General features: G+C 41.6%; 1 protein-coding gene and 1 long non-coding RNA gene across 13 annotated transcripts in view; one reads left to right on the forward strand and one right to left on the reverse strand.

Moving 5' to 3' along the window:
• LOC135101921 (uncharacterized) overlaps positions 1–22,842 on the forward strand; it is a 178,514-nt gene that overhangs the window by 117,501 nt on the left and 38,171 nt on the right. For 11 of the 12 annotated variants that reach the window (XR_010269463.1, XM_064006291.1, XM_064006290.1 and 8 more), the window contains 3 exons: positions 7,388–7,571; positions 13,682–13,855; positions 18,750–18,963. Coding sequence is in view for 11 of the 12 variants with exons in the window: in XM_064006291.1 (XP_063862361.1) it covers positions 7,388–7,571; positions 13,682–13,855; positions 18,750–18,963 (572 nt within the window). In the remaining variant the exon portion in view is untranslated. The remainder of the gene's footprint in view (positions 1–7,387; positions 7,572–13,681; positions 13,856–18,749; positions 18,964–22,842) is intronic. The other variant, XM_064006292.1, reaches the window with a different exon arrangement.
• Positions 1–22,842, reverse strand: part of LOC135101923 (uncharacterized) — an 84,226-nt gene that overhangs the window by 16,053 nt on the left and 45,331 nt on the right. The gene's annotated exons all lie outside the window — the stretch shown is intronic.

The raw sequence follows: 22,842 nt of genomic DNA on the forward strand, positions 1-22,842 counted from the left end.
AGACGTGTGAATCCCGTTGGGTGGAAAAAGGAATAAAGACGCGGCACAATAAACTTTGGGACTACCAGTGAAAAGTGGAAATTGCGCGTGAGGAGGAGATGGAAGGTGCATGGTGGAAGATAGCTCTCTCACTCTCACTCTCCCTCTCAAGACAGCACCTTCAACCCTCCCCAGCAACTCGCGCCAATAGTTCCCATCATGCACAGTCCTGCCCAGTAACTCATCAGCGTGTTGAGCCTCTGACATGATAGCCGGCCATCTGTTCACGCCACCCGAGACTGCACCTTCCAGCACATCCATCACGGTTATGGCCTCGCCCTGCACATGAACTTCCAAGTATAAATAAATTTGCAGCGACATCACGGAAACACGTACGACCGCACAACCTGGAACAATATTCTGAAACACTTCTGCGCCGCACCTCCACTATACATGGGTCTTTAAGGGTGTTTTTATGGTTTAAGCGAGATATTAACAAGGTTTCGGCATTATTAACATGAACAAGAGAACCCGGCTAATCAAGTATGTGGCATCTGAAAATAGTCCGTGGTGGGAAAGCAATGTTTCAGAATACAAGGCCTTGGATGCACGTGAGACAGAGGAGAACCGTATTCATGAAGGTCTGCAATGCTCATCAACATAATTCAAATACTGCCATCGTAACTGCGCCGTATATAAATCATGGGCGTATTCATCGTATCACATAATCTTATATACAACTTTCTTCAGTGTTTTCTTGTAAGTATAGAAATATAGCTTTAATTAATACCCTCTTACTCCATGGTCGTTCTTCGTTAACCTCCTTAGTAATGTAAAAAATAGTTTTCCATGGTGACACACGAGGGAAAAGAAGGAAAAGTGAAGGTTAGTTCGGTCTTTTCATGCCATGGAAATATTTACGAGAGGTTAGTATAGAAATAGTTTCTGAAAAAGTAAAAAGTATTGAAGTACCGAACGGGAAATTTTGTCTAGGGAGTGAAAGGGTTAAAACTCCTTTGTTATCAGCGGCAGTTCAGTGACTTCGCTCGTAAAGATCAACAGTAATGCTCGCGTACGTTTTATTTATTTTTTTTTTCTCTTGGTACTTCTTTTCTTGGTTTTCTTGGACTTCCCTCCTCTGCCATATTTTCTGTGCTATTAAGAGGAATTAAGATTATTCAGTACACCTCAAGAGACGATTGCTCTAATATAAGTTTTTGTTCACTGTAAGCAGACATTTGCAAAGAAGGTGTATAGTGGCATGCAGTCATCACTCGTCATTGCTTCAGTGCATCATGCAAATACTGAGAACCATGAATGCGCCAAGCTGAAACCAAAGGAAAATAAAATAAATGAATAAATAAATGTAAATACTGAGAACCATAAATAAGACTAAATAAAAACAAAATAAAAAGTAAAACAAACTAAAATAAATGAAAAAAAAATACGTTGAGAATAAGGACAGTGACATGCTTCCCTCCTCCCTCGCGCCCCCTCACCCTCCCACACCGGACGAGTACTCAGGCCGGAGCACTACGTCCAGCAAGCAATACTCCACACAATTCCCCGAGAGGATTAGAATGCCCGGGTATTGAATGTGGGGAGGAGGCGAACATTTGTCGCCGTCACGAGTTTCATCTGGGGTCACAGCGGCCGGCAGAGGGAGGCGTGGACGAGGAATAGTAAAAGAGGGAAGGAGCGGAATTTAGAATGTGACAACACAACATTGCTTCCTCCAGGGATGGCACGCCGGCCTTAGATGGACGTTTCTTCCCTTCTTTTCTTGTCTTTTTTTTTTTTCGGATGTTATTGGTGGTGATGGGGCTGATGGTTGCTGTAGTGGTGGTAGTGAAAGTATTAGTATAGCAGCGGTATTAGTAATGATGGCTGTTGTTGTGATGGTAGTAGTAGTAGTAGTAGTAGTAGTAGTAGTAGTAGTAGTAGTAGTAGTAGTAGTAGTAGTAGTAGTAGTAGTAGTAGTAGTAGTAGTAGTAGTAGTAGTAGTAGTAGTAGTAGTAGTAGTAGTAGTAGTAGTAGTAGTAGTAGTAGTAGTAGTAGTAGTAGTAGTAGTAGTAGTAGTGGTGGTGGTGGTGGTGGTGGTGATAGAGTATACTCGTCTATGGACAAGATGAAGATGAACATTCAACAGCAGCAGCAGTAGCAATTTCGTTTTGTTTAATTGGGCACACGCAGACACAAAACACACACACACACACACAAAAAAAAAAAAACACATCTAGATCAGAATGAATAACAAAACACACAATAATAACGCCTCAGCAAACATCATTTTAATCAAGCCCAAGCACGTGCCGCAACGGGTATCATCAGCGCGGCGTCTTATTCCTTTTCCTCCGCCGTGCTTCATCTGCTTCATTATCCCATTCATTATTCCTTTCATTACTCTACCCGGGGCGCCCTCCTTTCCCTCATGCAGCCGCCAATTGAAGATTTGATAGGAATTTCCAAAGATTTGCATTTAGAACGAAATTTCCTAAACTGCTTAATCAAACTCTTTTCTTCTTTTTCCTACTTCATTATAATTTTCAGCATCATTTTCATTATTTCTCCGCGTACATCCCCCACCACCGTGCTTATTTTCGTGACACTGGCTGCCACAACGTGCATACCTGGGTATAATTATTGTTTCACAGACTAGAGACGCAATTCCACCAGCTAAAGAAACGTCTGGATGGTAACACTGCCACAGACCGATGCCCTCTTTCGCTGATTGGTCAAAATAATTAAGCCTTCTTTTCGCTTATGCAGCAAATTCACTTTATATTCCTAGTAAAAAATCCTTAGTTATTTGTAAGATAACGTATAACTTTTGCTCAAATATTCTGGCATCCTGTAAATGAATAAAGAGTTTCATGTGAATATAAAGTCAGTTTCCGGTAGATTTAAAAAGAAAAGGAGACAGCGTGTGAAAAGGGTTATACAAGAGACCTCTTCTATGATCCTAGGTGTGAAAACGGACACGAACATCGGTCAGCGGCAGTGTTACCGCGTGTCCACCGGTAGTAAAATTACGTTACCAGTCGATGAAACAAGGTACAGTTAATTTGGTGCTGGTTTTATGGTGGAGAACAGGAGAACAATGAGGTGGCGCTGGAATTTCATAAGATTGTATAGGTTTCAAGCACCGAGCAGAACACTTTCATACTGCGCAGGAAATTGATGTTTCTTACATATTTTCCTGATTAAGCAAACAATACAAATTACACACGAGGTGATAAAATAAAGGAAAACAATGACGTAGTGTGGGAATTTACTAAGACTGCATGGGTTTCAAGCACCAAGCAGAACACTTTCACACTGCTCGCGAATCTGATTTTTCTTATGCATTTTCCTGATTAAGCGAAGAATGCAGATTACACATGAGGTACCAAAATAAAGGAGAACACTCGCTCGTGTGATAATTCTACAGCTATTTACATTTTAACGAGAACTGCATCGTGTGAAAGTCATTGTGCGTGTTCAGTCTAGACGGCGAATATTTGCAGTTCCTGTATTGGGTATTGTTTTCTTACTAGTAATCATTAAGTTTATCACCTTTATTATGATTAATCGTGGGATCTCGTTTTAGTATATACAAGGTTAAATGTTACTATTATTATTATTATTATTATTATGACCATCATCACCATCATTGCACCATTATCATTATCATAACTTTGTTGCTGTTGCTGTTGCCATCGTTGTTTTTGTTGTTGATGACGGTGGTGGTGGTGGTGGTGGTGGTGGTGGTGGTGGTGGTGATGGTGGTGGTGGTGACAGTGATGATGGTGGTTGTAATAGTGAATATGGCAACGGAATTATTGTTATTGCTGTTGCTGGTGGTGAAGACAGTAGTAATGATGATAAAGGTGGTAAGGGGTGGCGACAGTGATATAATACTAATATAAAGTATATAGTTATCATAGCTGTGATTGGGCTGGTCACGTCACAAATCCACACCACCAAGAATTACCTGACTCGGAATTATCAAAACACACACATCACCTGGCCTTTATCACACCTGCGCACACCTCCCCCACTCCAGCCTTCCCTTCACCAGCACAAGTCACCTAACGACCTGGATACCTGGAACCGGTGACAGACAAAGGACTAATACAGACACTACACCTCGATTGTTCCTCTTACAGCGTGCCAGACAAAGAGCTGTTGTAATTGCTGTTCTGTTCCTCCCACTCCACCACTCGTATTTCAAAACTAAATGATACAGAAGCACCATTGTTATCTTGGTGCGCTGCGACGCTTTGGTTCTGAAGAGCGTATTTGTGGCCTGACAGCTGAATAGGGCGTCTATCTACCTATTTATCTATATTAATGCTTGGATGATGTTTCTTATTCTTTCTATATCCAGTTTACGTGTGTGCCTGACCGTCATTCATTAGTTTATTTAAAATTCTGTATTTTTCCATCTACATTTACTGCCTCGATTGTTCTCTGTTAAGTGTGAAGCGCTATATTTCCACTGGAATTACCTATTCTTTAATTTATTCATTTATTTATTTATTTTCGTTCTTGTTAAATTACTTTTACTGAATGTTGCGGGAAAATACATACATATTGCAACAAAATTATGATAATTTCGCTTGCACAGGACAAACTGCGTGAAAACACATAATGTATCGCATTATCCAGCAAATAATTTCATCTTCTTACGGGATGTAATGCCATAAACGAGGTTATGCCAGGTAATGCTCTGATGCATTTCTACCACCCGTGTTCCGTGTGACGCCAAATCTTATACAATAACAATTTTGTCATATTTTTCACTTATTGGTTCAATTTTTCTCCTGTGGTAATATGTAGGCATCTCTTGCACCTATTAACAGACCATCATCATCATCATCATCATCATCATCATCATCATCATCATCATTATCATCTTCGTAGTCATTACCAACTTATATTATTAAAAGTTTGCGAATACTGAATTCAAATAACGTGGATGTATTGAATATAACACAGTAGTTTTACACTTAAATATACCTGTGTTGGAAAGTTAAGACCTTCACTACTAACTCCGATAAAACCACGGTAATTCTAATTAGAAACACCAATTAAACATTTTTAGATCACAGTAAAGCAGCAGGAGCGTCCAGTAATACTACTGACCAACATCAAAAGTTATATAAAGAAAAAATGTCATCTGATGCAGTTTTTTTAATTCAGTTTTCACAAGTATAATGCCAGCAGCGATACATTACAGTAATCATATCAAATATCATCGTAGTAAAAATGCAATTATCATTTAAAAGAGCAGGCGCTTCAAATGGCTGATGTGTGGCGTGAATCAGACCTCACCACACATCAGATGATCAAACGCTGATAAAATTTACCTTTCAGTCTTAATTCAATTGGCGATTATTAAATATTGGTAATTAACTAACACTGTGGACGACTGCTGCACCTTGCTTGACCTGCGCGAGGCCAGGCTGAGGGGAAGAGCCTCGTGTGTGATCGTTCACCTGAATATTAATGTAATTTTCTTCTATTATCATCATTAGTAATGTTGTTGTTATTGTTGTTACTGCTGCTGCTGCTATTATTAATGTTTATGTTTACTTATTCACTTCATGGTTTGTTTATTTATTTACTTTTCTGTTTTTACGATAAATAAGTTGTAATAGATAAAGGGAATATGAATTGTTACGTAACGAGAACACGGAAGCAGGAGGCGGTGTCTTCCCTTCCGTGTTTTTATTTCCCGCTAACTGGTTTTCCATTTCATTTTTTTTTTTTTTCTTTTTCGTATTCAGTTAGTTGCCATATCAGTCTAGAAATACAGTTATCATAGTTCACTTGACTTTCATGATTTTAATTTGCTGATCTCACTACCTGTTTATAAATTCTATGATTGAGATACTGTTCTGATTCAGTTCACTCATTTACTTTATTATTTTTAAATGTGATTTTACAATTTGCGTATATAACAAATGTCTTCGGAATTTGTTTGGACAGCAGTCGTTATCTTTTATTTGAAGGGCGCTTTAAATAACTCTCTCTCTCTCTCTCTCTCTCTCTCTCTCTCTCTCTCTCTCTCTCTCTCTCTCTCTCTCTCTCTCTCTCTCTCTCTCTCTCTCTCTCTCCACACACTCATACCCACACACAAACACAATTTTCACAACAGCGAGGTCAAATTTAAGGATAAAACCAACACCATCCAACTTAGGAGAATGTTGGAGCCATGAAGGTAAAAACCAAATTCCAAACACTCCTTCCGTCAGAACTTACCGGCAAAAAACTGCTGGAGAGAGGTCCTGTTATGGCAAGTACACCGCCGCGCTCCTTAAAGTATCATCCTCTCTCCACTCCGCACCTGCTTACGGCGCTCTGGCGGGTAGAGAATTGAGGTCCGAGGAAAAACTTGAGGTGAAATGAGCCACACGGAGAAGAGTAAGGGTTAAGGAGTGGGAGAGAAAGAGATGGTACGAAATATCATGCAAGTAACCATTTTATCCTCCTCCTCCTCTCCATTTCTAACTACTCCCTAGCAGTTAGCGGGGAGACAAACGAGTTGTTTGTGACGTCCCTACTTCGAGTTGCCATTTTTGTGCCTCGAGTTGCCATTTTTGTGACGCCTAACTAAACGATCACTTTGAAGATCCTTTTTCTTCCACTATGAGATATATTGTTACAGGAAGGCCTTCAGCTTATTTTTCATACTGCTATCGCGGCACTGCAGTCTTCCAGGAAACGCCTGAACAACACACTCTCAATAACCTGTGATGACTGACTCTTCTACGAAACTCTCTCTCTCTCTCTCTCTCTCTCTCTCTCTCTCTCTCTCTCTCTCTCTCTCTCTCTCTCTCTCTCTCTCTCTACACTATATCTTTTGCTTTAGAATTTATTTACCTTTAGTCACAAATAGACTCGTCAAGGCCAACAAACAGGTCTAGTGCTGCTTGTTCCTCCTTTGTGATCCTTTGCGCATTATTTCATATACTACGAGCTAAGCAATCCTTCCTTTCATCCCTTTTGAGTAAGAAATCACCACCACCACCACCACCAACCACCATCACCACCACCACATCGTCACCTATTATAACGCCTAGTAATTCGTACACAGCTGCATCACACACACCAACCACTCACCAGTCTCTCTCTTGCCCCGCACTTTCATTCCCTAAGGAACAAATCCACATCATCTATTAATTTTACGTTTTACCTTTCACTGTCATACGAAACAACACTAAAAGGAGTAATGCATGAAATCTTTATAAGCATCTGTAAGAAAATTGGGGTTAAAAGAATAGATTTTGCAATTTCTATCCAGTTTTAAAGATTAGAAGTGGCTGTAGAACAAGGAAAGGTGTACCAAAAAGGTTAACTCATACGCAGCCCGCATCACGCCCCTAACCAGCCACTAACCAGCCCTCTCCTTTGCCCCACACAGGTGGTCCCAGGGCCTGCTCTTCCACCAGGCGCTCGTGGACTGTGGGAGGGCGGCAATACTCATCCCACTAGGCCGCTCCATATACAGCTGTCAGCCGGTCACCAAGTGTTCCCTGGTGGAGACTGCCTTCCTGCTGCTCGTCACCGTGTCCACAATCAATATGTTAACAACGGTATTAAGTCAAGTAAAGGAACTGTTCTCTTGAAAGTTTCCGTAGCGTGGTGTGAGGTGAAGCTTGTCTTGCCAGTCAGAATGAGCCCAAAAGATTATGAGAGAGAGAAAGAGAGAACGAAGCACTCTTTGTCATCACTCTCAGACTTGTCCACGTTGTTTTGTTGTTATTTTCGTTTTTTATTTTTTTTTTTGCTCTTGTTATTGGTTTGTAGTGGTCTCTGTCCGCGTCTTTTTCGTTGTTTATTTGATTGTTTTGCTTGCTTATTTTTGGTTTGTTGGTTTGTTTTACATGTCTGTCTGTTCGTCTGTCTGTCGGTAGAATCTTTGTTTTGTCTATGTCATTTCATTGTTGATCTGTTGGTTTTCGTGTCTGTCCATTTGTTTGTTTTGTCCATCTGTTTGTTTGTCAGCAGAATCTGTCTGTCCTCTTACGGTTCCTTTGTTGTTTTCATGTCTGTCCGTCCGTTTATGTCTGTCCGTCTTTGGCCTGTGTCTGTCTTCCTGTCTTCGCCTTCATTTCAATAGCTTTGGTGTTTATCTAAAAGTGTCCTTTAAGTCATTTTAAAAGTTATGCGGACTAAAAGTTTTGTCTACTATAAATTCTTTGTTGTCTGTGGAGAAGCGAACAGTGACAGTCGTGTGTCTCAGTGTTCGTGCAATTCATGTGTCGTCCACTCATTGTGTTTAAGTTACTTAGTGAATGAAGAGTCAGTTCTGCTACAAAAAATAGGATAATTCCTTGAAACTATAGCTGAAGTCAATAATAATTTTTTACCACTGGATAGGATTATTAGTTTCTCATTTCCGTAACGTTTTCAAAGATCGCAGGAGCCCTACCTAAGGGATTCCTTAATGGCGCGCAGATCCCCCAGCTAGGAGGTTATCCTGTGAGGTTACTGACCCAGTCCAAAGTTATAATCTCTGTACATGAAACAAGTGACTCTGGAATCCCTAAACAGTCACTGACGTCTGCTCCCACACTTTCTTCCTAACGCGGGTCTGCGCCCCTAGAACCTACATTTAGGAAGTTGTGAAAGTAAATCAGAACAATAATCCTTTCCAACAGCAAGAAAAAATTTTAAAGTAAATAATTAATAACAATTTTTAAGAATGTTAGTTAGACACCTACGCAAGACATACAGCTAAGGGTTAGTTGAACTGAGAGCACACACACACACACACACACACACACACACACACACACACACACACGACAACTTTGTAAATATTGTATTTGTGAGGAGTGGCATCAAGGGCCACAGCCAAGCAGTTCAGTAAGGCAATAAGGTACTTCAAGACTAATGAGTCCAAGCAAGTCTATCGGCTAATTTTCTAGTCTTTTCCAGGCCTTATCACTGGTTTATTCTCTCCCATTCTTTCGCATATGCCTTTAAATATACCTAAAACGTAAATTTAAGGTGGGGGAGAAGTGGCCCCCGTCCTTAAGAGTAATGTCCAGGAGGGGCGAGGCCTCCCGGTTAGGTTAGATTAAGTAATGTTAAGTTTGGTTAGATAATGCTAGGTTAGTGTCCTTAAAAGGAGTCCAGGGGGGCGAAGACGGCCGTGTTAGGTCAGGTAATGTTTAAAATAAAAGTCTACTGTGACTAACCTAACATTACCTAACCTAACCTAACCGGGAGGGCTTCACCCCCTCTGGACCTCCCATAAGGACATTAATCTAACCTAACGTAATCGGAGAGCTTCGCCCCCTCTGAAACCCCTTCTATTTACTTTTTAGGTGTATCTAAAAGCATATGCGAAAAATGGAACAGAATAAGGCCCAGAAAGGACTCTAGAAAATTACCGTTTATCACACCTGAGCTAACTCTTCGGGTTAAAAAAAAAAAAAAAAAAAAAAACGACTCCTGCAGAATTAGAGTCAGATCTTCCCCTAACGCCCACTAGTCTTTCCCATTTTACTCCATATGTGAACAAAGCAGAAAAGAAATCGGGCCTCATCTTCGCTCCGAGAGAAAATGTTGAGCGACAGATACACAGAACCTCGCTTCCAACCGTCTTTGGTACTGCCTCGCCTCCACTCCTGGTAACGAAATAATATCGAACGAATCACACGGTCGGATCATACATTAAGAACGACAAAAGATACGAGAATAATGATAAAATACACTAGACTTAATTCCACGCTCCCTAATATCAACCATTATTTTTTTTACTGTGCCGAACACACACACACACACACACACACACACACACACCTATCCGCCTCACCCACCTTGATCGGTCCAGCAGGTCCGGCCTCGTTTGGAAGGGAAAGCAGCCTTGAATGACGCCCTCACACCGCCACACATCCCCACACATACACCCCAAGGTCGCAGTACGATGGAAGCAAAGTGGCAATAGTTGTAACGCACCAAAACCGCATTAGAAGCAGACACACCCGCAGGACGCCCCGCGGCAACCCTCTCACTGCGCAAACCACCCAGGAGACAATTAACTCCTGCGCACCGCGGAAAATTTAAAATACACCTTTAAAAATCATGTTCATATAATAATAACAAAAGGCTGTCTCTAGCATTCCACGGTTTCGTCATTTATACAAAAAATGGTTAAGATAATGTTTTTTTTTTTCTTCACTATATTTTTAAGTGCTCATTTACTTAATTCTATGATGGTCAAAATACGTAAGTGCTACTACTTTACTCCCCATTTTCTAATTACATTTTCCTTTACGAGCGAAGGGGGACGACCGTCTTATTTCTGCTCTCATGCCGCCAAACACTCAGCGAGAGCGAAAACAACACCTCGGAGTCGTGTACCACAAGCAGATGCAGACACTCATTTGTAAAAAGCCGCCGCGCCCGCTTTGTCTTGTCATGACCTGCTTCGCGTGGTAGTGGTGGTGGTGGTGGTGGTAAATGGAGAGTACTTGTATTTCCTTGGAATAATTGTGCGTACGTACCTCATCACAGAGACAGAACACTGCTGGCGTATCACATTACACAGCGTGCCTCGCCCCACCCATAACAATGATAGGGACGACGATGATGACGATGATGGACGATGATGATGATGACGGTGATGATGGGTGATAATAACAACAGCAATAATAATAATAATAATAATAATAATATAAATAATAATAATAATAATAATAATAAAAATAATAATAATGAAACAATGTACTATACTATACGACATTAGCTACAATTTTGAGAGAGAGAGAGAGAGAGAGAGAGAGAGAGAGAGAGAGAGAGAGAGAGAGAGAGAGAGAGAGAGAGAGAGAGAGAGAGAGAGAGAGACTGCATATCAAGCACTAGACAGCAGAGGTCACATTGCACCATGACAAAGCACGGTACACGGTGACGGTGAGAGGATGAGGATAAGAGGGTGCCACTGTGACCTAGCCCAGAGAGAGAGAGAGAGAGAGAGAGAGAGGTGGGGGGGTTAATCTAATGAAGCTCTCGGTGGGAGAATGAAGAGCCACCAGGAAGGTCACTTCGCTCCATCAGGACGTGATCCGTACCTGTCTAAGGCCTGATTATTATTATTATTATTATTATTATTATCATTATTATTATTATTATCATCATCGCCATCATCATCAACAACAACATTACAATCTTTTATCATCAAACATTCCTCTCTCTCTCTCTCTCTCTCTCTCTCTCTCTCTCTCTCTCTCTCTCTCTCTCTCTCTCTCTCTCTCTCTCTCTCTCTCTCTCTCTCTCTCTCTCTCTCTCTCTCTCTCTCTCTCTCACATCCTTAATATCAATCACCCCAAATAACCACACACGCGCGCACACACACACACACACACACACACACACACACACACAGAGCCTATGTAATCCAGTAGTTTGTCATTCTGACGTCGTAAGTAGGAAGGCAATTAATTAACGGGTTTTTTTCTAATTAAGTTTTCCTCTTGTCATTTCCGACCAAACATGAACGCCAACGCTTCGAAAAATTCCCCCTAAATGGTATCTTTTCTCTTTTTTTCCTCTCTCTCTCTCTCTCTCTCTCTCTCTCTCTCTCTCTCTCTCTCTCTCTCTCTCTCTCTCTCTCTCTCTCTCTCTCTCTCTCTCTCTCTCTTTTTTCCCATTCTACTTCTTTTTTCCCATTCTGCTTCTTTTTATTTGTTTTTTTTTTTTTCGTCTCTTTTCTGTTTGCTTTTTTATATTTTCATGTTTTTTTTTTCTTTTTACTCTTCCCTCTGTTACTTCATCTTCTGTTTTCCTCTTCCATCTGCTTTCCATCCATTATTCTTTTTTACTCTTCCCTCTGTTTCTCCGTTTTCTGTGTTTTCCTCTTCTTCTGTTTTCTTCTTTATGGTTTTCCGTTACATTCTCTTATTTCTCTTCTTTCCTCTGTTTTTCCTGTTTATTGTTTCCCTTTATGCTTTTCCTATTTTATCTTCTTACTTTATTCTTTACTCATAACTTTTCTTGCTAGTTATTTTCCTCCAAACTTTTCCTCCTTCCCTTTGAGAACGACTTGTAATTCTATTACTACTACTACTATTACTACTACTACTACTACTACTACTACGGCTGTTGGTAGTGATAGCACCGCTGCGTCTCTTTTACTCTTTCCAAACTCATCAGTATTCATCTCTTTCAGCGTATTCTCTACCCCCGCGTCTCTTTCATTATTCCCACTTCTTCAGCTTCGTTTCTATATTTCCATTATTGTTATTGGCAGCGTCAATCATGCAACACAATTTTCCATCCATTCATTTGCGTGTTCTTTAATACTCTTAACTTCATTATTATCAACCGTCAGTGCATGTTTTATTTTTCTTTTCTTCTTCTTTCTTTCTTGCTTTCTTTTCCTTAACCGCTTTATAATGTGTGTTGTTTCTTTCCCCCGTCCCCAACAAATATTTTAGAGTCCCTTTATTCTCTTTGCGTTTCTGATTTTCAAGTTTCCGTGTGACGTCCGCTACTTGCTTTCTTTATCGTTATTATTGCATTCTGTTTATCTTCATCATCTACATCTTCACCATCTTCTTCATCAAAGCACGGCATGGCCTCTCCTTTCCTCTTATTTCTCCTCATGTTCTTCCTCTTCCCTCAATTTCTCATCTTCCTCTTCCTCCTTCACCTTCTCTTCTGCCTTGTGCTAATTGAATCAACCATCACTGCCAGAACTATCATCACAACCACTACTATTACTACTATTACTATCATTAGTATTACTACAACTACTACTACTACTACTACTATTTCTCTATTTATCCTTAACTCAGTTTCTCCTCCTCCTCTTTCTTCCTTATCCTCCTCCTCCTCGTCTTCCTCTTCCTCCTTCTATGTACTCGTATTTCTAGTCCATTCAATTCCTCCTCCCATTTCTCCTTTACTCAATTCCTCCTCCTCCCTCCTCCTCCTCCTCCTCCAGCACGATGCATCTTCCTTACTGTTGCTTTGCCTCTCGCCTTTCATCCCTTTTAACCCAATCAGGGATGACCTAACCTAATTTGCTCTAAATTACCAGACCTATCTTTGCCCTCACAGCCTCTGTCTATCTGTCCGTCTCTCTCTCTCTCTCTCTCTCTCTCTCTCTCTCTCTCTCTCTCTCTCTCTCTCTCTCTCTCTCTCTCTCTCTCTCTCTCTCTCTCTCTCTCTCTCTCTCTCCAAACTTCTTTGTTTTTGTTTTGTTTTTATTTTGTAATCTTGCCTCCGTTATTTTTCATATTGCTGAGATCTTTCCTGCTCTCTCTCTCTCTCTCTCTCTCTCTCTCTCTCTCTCTCTCTCTCTCTCTCTCTCTCTCTCTCTCTCTCTCTCTCTCTCTCTCTCTCTCTCTCTCTCTCTCTCTCTCTCTCTCTCTCTCTCTCATCGACACGCCAAGCCTTTACCACACCACCACATCCAGCTCTTCCACCACACTCAACATCCTTCCCTTCCCTTCCCTTTTCAACACCACACCTCCACACCTTCTCCTCCCCCTCCTATTCACGACTGACTTCGCGCCCCTTTCCCTTCCCTTTCTTTCCACCACACACACACACACACACACACACACACACAAAAAAAAAAAAAAAAAACTCAGCCAACCCACACTCGAAAACCCCCAAACAAACTCCTGCGACACTCAAATCCCCGTCAGGAGGAGCACTGAAGGCATTGACAGACGCCCCATCTCTCCCTCCTCCCTTGCAGGTGCTGAACGACGCGCCTCTGCTGCCGGAGGACTCTGACCAGAAGCAAATGCCGTTGGTTATGGAGTCTCCGCAGTGTGTTCTCTTCGGCACCTTCATGATCTGGTTCGCCTCCATCACGATAAACCTCGGCCCGACCTTCCTTTCCGGGGCGCTGGCGGCGAACATTGACGAGGTGCGTGGAGGGGGTGTGTGTGTCTGTGTGTAGGTGTTGTCATGTGTATATGTGTGTGTGTGTGTGTGTGTGTGTGTGTGTGTGTGTGTGTGTGTGTGTGTGTGTGTGTGTGTGTGTGTGTGTGTGTTTGCCTTCGTATGTCTATGTGTATATGTGTGTGGGAGGAAAAACTGTGTGCGTGTGTGTGTGTGTGTGTGTGTGTGTGTGTTTCTCCACGTGTAAGAAAGAACATCTGGCGCCGAGGGGTGGGAGGAGAGAGAGAGAGAGAGAGTTATGATGACAAAGGTGAGAATGGACAGCCCCAGAGAGGTGACGGGGTTAGGTGACAGCCACTCCCCTTTTTGTCCTTGTAACAGGTGAGAGAGCAGAGTGGAGGGGAAAAAAACTGAGGAGGAGGAGGAAAAGAAGCAGTAGAGGGGAAAATGGATGGGTTAAAGATTTTTATTTATTATGCTATCGTGTTTCTGGGAAGGTGGAGGAGGAGGAGGAGGAAGAGGAGGAGGAGGAGGAGGAGGAAGAGGAGAAAAGTGTAGGTGATACTTCACTTTGTTTACGTTGTTAATCTCTATTAATCTGAGGGGAGAGAGAGGGAGATCGAGGGGAGCGTGTGAATGTGTGTCATGACCATAGGGGAGAGAGAGAGAGAGAGAGAGAGAGAGAGAGAGAGAGAGAGAGAGAGAGAGAGAGAGAGAGAGAGAGAGAGAGAGAGAGAGAGCATTCCATCAGCCAAGTTGTGCTATTAGTATACTTAGGGACGGAGAGGGGAATGCTCCATCTCCCCAGTTTGTCCCAATTAGTGTTAGGATTTCCGGAGCAGGATTAATAGCATACCGGAGGAGGAGGAGGAGGAGGAGGAGGAGGGGAAGATCCAGAACAAAAAAGAACACAAGACCAAGAACAAGAGCAACAAGAACAACAAGAACAAGAGCAGAAGGAGAAAGAGGAGGAGATGGAGGAGGAGAACAAGAACAACATTACAAGAACAAGAACAAAAGGAAGAATAGGAGGAGGAGGAGCACAAATAAGGATAAAAGTAATAAACCAAATAATCTTCACGGAGCAATCTGTGATAAGCTACACCATCTATCCCAAAGTATAAGACGAAGAACAGTTAAGACGAGGGCCCAGACACCCAACACTCCGTACAGCACTGACTGATGGGAGAGGAAACTTGTATGGGTTATATTAAAAGGATCAGATAACTATCAATATTACAACCATCCAGGGCAGGAGAAAGAGGAAGAGGAAGAAGACGACGATAAGGAGGATTACAAAGAATTACAAAAGATAACCAAACAGCAACAAAACTTTACGTCCTTGCAAGGCTGTTTGGAAAGTCCCTCTAACTAGCTACGGGATAAAGAGAGAGGATAATAAAGTACAAGGCTCCTCCCCATCCGCCACTCACCCCAACCTCCACTACCTTGTGGAAATAGTATAGAAAAACTGACATAAAATTTTCATAGGCAAGAATGACAGGAAGGTATATTTAATTCATTATATGGTGAACTCTACAAGCCTGACAGTTTGAAAATTAAAACATTAATAAAATATAGACACAGGGTAGGTAGAGTGACGGAGGAGGAGGAGGAGGAGGAGGAGGAGGAGGAGAAAAGCTGAGTTAAATAAGGGAAGAAAACTGTCTATTGCAGCAGAGGAGGAGGAGGAGGAGGAGGAGGAGGAGGAGTTAAGTAAGGGAAGAGGACTGTGTATTGCAGCAGAAAAGGAGGAAGAGGAGGGGCAAGAAGAAGAGGAGGAGGAGTTAAGTAAGGGAAGAGGACTGTGTATTGCAACAGAGAAAGAGGAATTAAATAATGGAAGAGGAAGAGGAAGAGGAGGGGAAAGAGATGAAAGAGTTAAATAAGAGAAGAGGACTGTATACTACAACAGAGGAAGAGGAAGAAGAAGGATGAGGAGAAGGGCGGAGTCAACTAGAAGAATAGGAAGCGAAAGATGAGGATGGGACTTAAGGAGAAGAGGAGCATGTATCAACTCCTTCCTCCCCTAGTCATCCCCTCTCCCGCGCTGCAATGACCACCACCTCTCGCCAGGATCTAATAACAGACCTCGCCTCCTCAACCCCTTTTTATTTCCTTCTGAGAGAGAGAGAGAGAGAGAGAGAGAGAGAGAGAGAGAGAGAGAGAGAGAGAGAGAGAGAAATGAAAGGGAGCCAATTGCTGTTGAACGTCATATTATGTCGAAAATTTAGCCGTATCGGAGGGAGAGAGAGAGAGAGAGAGAGAGAGAGAGAGAGAGAGAGAGAGAGAGAGAGAGAGAGAGAGAGAGAGAGAGAGATAGGAGGCATTACTCAGAGGCGTGATCAGCGAAACATTTTGATTAACGAAGTTCGAGGAAGAGGAGGAGGATGAGGAGGAGGAGGAGGAGGAGGAATAAGGTGTGAAAGAAGATGAAGAGGAAGGAGAAAATGATGATGGTGGTGATGATGATGATGATGATGATGATGATAATGATGATGAAGAAGAACAAGAACAATATGGAGTAAGGGGAGAAAGACAGAACACAGGAGGAGGGGAAGAGGCGGGCGGGGAGGGAGGAGGTGGGAGTCCAGTGACAGGGAGGCGGTGGCGGGTGGCGGAGCAAAACGCTGACGTAGAAGGTGTCTATCAGAGGCGCCTTCATCGTCAGGATAAAAACACGAAAGGAAAGAAAGACGGAAAGAATGAAAAAAAAAAGAAAACGAAAGAGAAGAAGAAAGGAAGGAAGGAAGGAAAGAAGAAAGTCAAGAAAGGTTCAGCAGAGAGATGAATATGAGTAAAGTAGTAGTAGTAGTAGTAGTAGTAGTATTAGTAGTAGTAGTAGTAGTAGTAGTTGGGATGAAGACTTTTTATATAGTTCGGCATTAATATCGGAATATAAAAAAGGAAGGATATATTTATTTTTCACCAGATTTCTTCCTCGCATCGTTTTCCTCGAAATGGGAATGATTAGTGTGTGTGTGTGTGTGTGTGTGTGTGTGTGTGTGTGTGTGTGTGTGTGTGTGTGTGTGTGTGTGTGTGTGTGTGTGCAGTATCTATATTTTCGAATTCACTTATTTGACTATTTATCTATTTGATCATTTATGTATCTCTATAAGTATTCATATATTCATTGCCTTCATAGTTTTCATGTTTTGTTTTTGTTTCGATTTATTTATCTAATTATTCATTCATTTGTTTACGTAATTATTTATTTATTCAGTTAGTTTATGTTCTACCGTGTTTTTGTTTTGTTTTGTTTTGTTTTTGCATTTCTATTTGGCGTTCACAGTTTCAATTTAATTTTATGGATGTTTTCGCCTCCCTGTGCTGTTCTTAGCGCTTATATTATTGTATGTATATAAAACTCTCATTTTCCATGTACTTACATTTTCCTTTTTCATACAGTATAATAATTCTCACCACAGTTTTTCTTCCTACGTGCAATGTTTCATTCTATTTACACTTGTGCATTTATACGTTACCTAGAATAAAGGATACAGTTAATTTCTTTCCCCCAACATACACTCAATTTTAGTGCACTCTTTCAGAAACTTCACCATTTTGTCCAGGATTCATACTCACGTTTTCCTTTTACATTCACACTTTCATTGGTATAACGCATATCATTATCCTTTCTCACATACAATTTTTTTTTTCATTTATATATCAGTATTTTTTTATTCTCATAATTCACATGTACTTCTGTTATCTTCACTTAACTGTATCTCTGGTTTAAGTTCAGTCGTCACTTCAATTTCGTATATTGCCGTTCAATTTCATTTATCTACCCACTTTGTATGCGGTTGCACATGACTTCGTTGTTGCAGCGCCACTGTCTGTCAAAGTCAATCACTCAATCAGCCAATCTGCGAGTGCTGTTGGTCCATTTGGTCAATTAAGACAGTGCAGTGCTGTGCCTTTGCCATGACCACTGGTTTCTCCAAATTAACCTTACACTACACATGTACAGCCTGCGATTGTACGTATGTAGGAATGAGAGAGAGAGAGAGAGAGAGAGAGAGAGAGAGAGAGAGAGAGAGAGAGAGAGAGAGAGAGAGAGAGAGAGAGAGAGAGAGAGGAGAAGAGGGAGAATCATGTTTTTTTAATCTCTCTCTCTCTCTCTCTCTCTCTCTCTCTCTCTCTCTCTCTCTCTCTCTCTCTCTCTCTCTCTCTCTCTCTCTCTCTCATACGAATGGAAAAATCAAGTAATCAAAAAGTGGTTATACACTAATAAATAATAAATAACAGTTAAACAAACTAGTTAGCAAAACGAATAAATAAATAAACTACAAAACAAACAAATAATTAAATACGTGTGTAAATTAATCAAATTGAATAAAAACAAAAGTACATTAACAGCGGGTATTGAAAAAGGCTGATTAATATTTACCCTCACTTATGATTTTAATTAGATTCGCACAATTTCAGTATTTTTCTCCCTCTGTTCACAGTAATCACAAAACATAATTAAAAACACTTATTGCATTTCTTATTTCCTCCTTTAGCGTGCCAATTTTTCGTCTTTTTCTCTCCTCTTTTTGTCTTTCTCTTTCATCTTCCTCTCACTTTATCGCCTTTTGTTTTCCTCCTCCTCCTCCTCCTCCTCAGCCTCCTCTTTTTCTTCCTGTTTTCTCTCTCTCTCTCTCTCTCTCTCTGTCTCTCTCTCTCTCTCTCTCTCTCTCTCTCTCTCTCTCTCTCTCTCTCTCTCTCTCTCTCTCTCTCTCTCTCTCTCTCTCTCTCTCTCTCTCTCTCTCTCTCTCTCTCTCTCTCTCTCTCTCTCTCTCTCTCTCTCTCTCTCTCTCTCTCTCTCTCTCTCTCTCTCTCTCTCTCTCTGCTTATTACCTCACAACAAACCAAACCAAATCAAACCAAACCAAACCTAACCAACCTCACACCCTCTTAATCTCTTCCTGCAGGAGCACAACGCCCCCTCGTGTCCGCTCATCACGGGGCCGCTGCGTCACTATGTCCTGAACGTGCTGTGGATCGTGACCAACGTGCTCGTGGTGCTGCTCACTGTCTATCACCTCTGGAAGCTGTACCGTGACCTGTCCACCTCCTCGCTCGAAGCCGTCCGCATTGCGTCTCTCGTTACCACCATGATCAGCGTCACCCAGCCAAGAAACCAAGGTGCGCGGGGTTGGTGAGAGGATATCGGGGTGCGCAGGGCATGAAGGAAGTGGGGAGATGAAGGAAAGGTAGAGAGATGGGTGAAGGGAGTGAGGAGTGAGGAAATGAATGGAAAGGATGAAGGGATGAATGGAGAAGGAAACAAAGAGATGAGGGGAAAAGAGATGAGTGAAATGAGGAAGGAGTGAGGAAATGAAACGGGGAGTAAAATGAAGGGAAGAATGGAGAGGAAGACAAACAGGGATGAGGGAAAATGGTGAATAGAGGGATGATAGGAGACAAGAAGTAATGGAAGGATATGGAGTATATATAAAAACTAGGCATCAAGGGGAAGAGAGGCTTGGGGGAATGAAATAGAAAGGAAGATGTGAAGGAATGAAGGGGAATATGAAGGAATGACAACAAATATGAAGGGAGGAGAAGAATGAAATACAGGGAGGATTGAAGAGAATGGGAATAAACAGTTAAAGAGAAAGCAAGACATACGAGTACAGGGATAAAAAAGAGGAGAACGAGGCATGCAAGGATAAGAGGAAAGGGAGGGAGACATGAAAGGATGAAGAAAAGAGGCATAAAGAAATTACAGGCGATGAAAGATGGAGGAATGAAGGTAAGGAAAGGCATGGAGGGGAATTCAGAATGGAGGGAAAATAACCAAGATCAAAGGAGAGAAAGAAGAAATGAAAGAAGGGAGGAAGGAAGGAAGGAAGAGTTCGTAAGGAGTGAGACACGAAAGGAGGAAGGAAAAGACGAAGGGAAGACGGGAAGAAGAGGTGGAGAGACGGAAGGAAGAAACAATAGAAGGAGGGAAAGCAGGAAGGACAGGGAGAGGGGAAGGAAAGATAGGGAAGGAAGGAAGGAAAGAAGGGAAGGAAGGAAGGAAAGAAGGAAGGAAGGAAGGAAGGGAAATTTAGCAGGGGAGGTCAGATAAGTGAAAAACGAGCAAGCGGAAAAAAAACGAGAGAAAGATAAGAGGAAAAAAGTAGATGAATGAAAGAGCAAAGAGAGGGAGAGAGGGAGATAAAGGAGGGAGAGAAGAAAGGAAAGAGAAATGGTCGCAGAGAAGGATGAATGGCAGTAAGAAGAGGATGAATGAGACAACAAAGAGGGAGATGCATGGAGTATGAGGAGGGGAGAAGAAAGGAAGGACGAAAGGTCAGACGAAGGAGGGAAGGAAAGACGAAAAGCGACAAGGGTGGAACTGAGGAAGCGAAGGAAAAAAACGGAAGAGGAAGCGGGAGCAGAAATGAGGGTAATAGTTTTTTTTTTCATTTCCAGCTAATTGATCAATGATAATTACCTTGTATTACTTCTTCTCTCTCTCTCTCTCTCTCTCTCTCTCTCTCTCTCTCTCTCTCTCTCTCTCTCTCTCTCTCTCTCTCTCTCTCTCTCTCTCTCTCTCTCGCCGCGCCATAAGTTGCACCTGCACGAAATACCTGCGGCCGACAGGTGATAATCGAGGGTTGTTTTTCATATATATCACCTGTTTGAATGTGCCCCACTAAACCCCGCCAGATTATTCCACCCTACCAATATATCACTCCAGATATTATACATGTAAAAAAAAAAGTACGTAGAACAAAAAAAAGAAAAAAACAACAGTGCATTTTACATTCCACTCAGATTAAATTGTCGATAAGCCCTGCCCCTTTCAGTCCAGCGGTAACCAATCAGATCTATTTTACGCCCAGCCAGTCGCCAATCACATAATCTTGGTTGTGGGTGAGGGCGGTGCTTCCCCAACAGGTAATGATGATGTGAGTGGAAGGGAAGGGAAGGAAGGGAAGGGAAGGGAAGGGAAGGGAGGGGAGGGGAGTGGGGATTATTGATTCTGTTATCAGTTTCCTTACATGATAAGGTGGTGTGCAGTAAGGTGGTGTTTGGAAAAGAATTAAGGAAGGAAGGAAGGAAAGAACGGAGGTAGGAGAAAAGGAAGGGATAAAAAAAAGAAAGAAGGAAATAATGAATAAATAGAAGAATGAATGAATGAATGAATGAATATGAATGAATATGAATGAATGAATGACTAAATATAAGCAAGCAACAAACAAACAAACTAACAAACAAACAAACAAACACGCAAAAAGAAAGAAAAAGCAACAGCAAGAAAAGAAAACACTAAACTTAATTTAAATAAACAAAAAGCTTATTTAAAAAAAAACTCAGGGAGACAGACAAAAAAGAAACAAACAAACAAACAAGGAAAAGAAAACAATAACAGGTTTTGTTTTGTTAGCCAGGTAAACAAGTGTGCAATGAGATACACCAATATAATCCATTACATTTAACACACACCAATGAGTAGAAACTGACTTGAGAGAGAGAGAGAGAGAGAGAGAGAGAGAGAGAGAGAGAGAGAGAGAGAGAGAGAGAGAGAGAGAGAGAGAGAGAGAGAGAGATAACCCACTGACTTACACAACAAGAGCAGCTTCGCGAGTTTGGAGAGAGGGACGGATCAGTGAGGGGGGTACCATCTCTGAATACCGCGGTTGGTCGGCGTGGTGAACCTCCTGTGATGTTATGTAATCTTGGGCTCTTGTCCTTCCCGCCTAACACATCACAATACATATTCTAAAGACCTTTTTTTCCACCTTACCGTTTGTCAAGCCTAGCAATATTATTCTCCTCGCCTTTTGCTTTTCTTTTTTTTTTCTTTTTAACCCTCCTCCTATTTCAAGCCCTGGTATCCTTCTTTCACTGTCTTTTTTCTCTTCCTTTCCTTCATTTTACTATTCAGTTCCCGTGGCCAATAAGGGTGTTATCTTTTAATCAATCACTTTTCTCTGTCCCCTCTCTTGTCTTGTCTCATCTTCCTCTTCCTTACCTTGTTTTTCCCGCCTTCTTATCGTTTCACTTCTCTTCACCTTCACTTTTTATTTGTCACTTTTTTTTCTTTAATCTTGCACCGTCTTTGTCCTCCTTGTCCTCTTTTCCTGTCATCTTATAATTTTCCTTCAGTTATTCTTCCTTTATCCTCCTCTTCCTTGCTTGCCTTTCTCTCCCATTTCCTTTGTTTACTCTTCCCTTTCTATCTCCTCTACTTCACTCTTCCTTTCTGTCTCCTGTGTGTGTTCACTTTTCCCTTTCTATCTCCTGTGTTCAATCTCCCCTTCTTTCTTTCTTCTCTGTTCACTGTTCCCTTTCTATTTCCTATGTTTACTCTTCCCTTTCCATCTCCTGTGTTCACTCTTCCCTTTCCATATCCTGTGTTCACTCTCTATCTCCTCTGTTCAATCTTCCCTTTCTATCTCCTCCCTTTACTCTTTCCTTCCTGTACCTTACCTTCTCTCAGCCAAGCAGCTTTTCCTTACTCTAAATAAATTTATAACACAACAGCACCTTTCGTCTCCCACATCCATCGAGGAGAAATAAACCTTTTTTTTTTTTTCCTTATTTCAACCAATCCTTCGCATAAAAAAAGATGTTATGGATGACTAACTAACAAATACCTTCTCTTAACCTTTTCCTTTTTTTCACAACTGCTTTCCCTTAAATAAAAAATTAACCATCTGTTCCATTCTATATTTTACTAAAGGTGCACTGTTATGACTTCGATGATCCGGCGTCGTAAATCCGTCCCTTGTCTTTCTACTGCTGTTTAGTGTATGTTTTCTTAAGGACTGACCATTCTGAGACGTATTTTATTGCTCCAAAGCCACCTCCAAACGTTGTACGGGCTAGAAACTGCAAAATCTATTCATATTTTACCCCTAGATGGTTATGGAGACTCTGCATTTTGCTTTTAGTGTCGAAAATTGTCGCATATTGCAGTGGAAGGGGCTCTTAAACATTGATCACTCCACTACAGTCCTCCCTCATGATCCTCTACATAGAAACTTGCACCCTCCAGTGTTGCTTTGTTGGAAATTCATAGTTCCT

This window comes from Scylla paramamosain, chromosome 7, assembly GCF_035594125.1.
Source record: "Scylla paramamosain isolate STU-SP2022 chromosome 7, ASM3559412v1, whole genome shotgun sequence".
Taxonomy (NCBI): domain Eukaryota; kingdom Metazoa; phylum Arthropoda; class Malacostraca; order Decapoda; family Portunidae; genus Scylla; species Scylla paramamosain.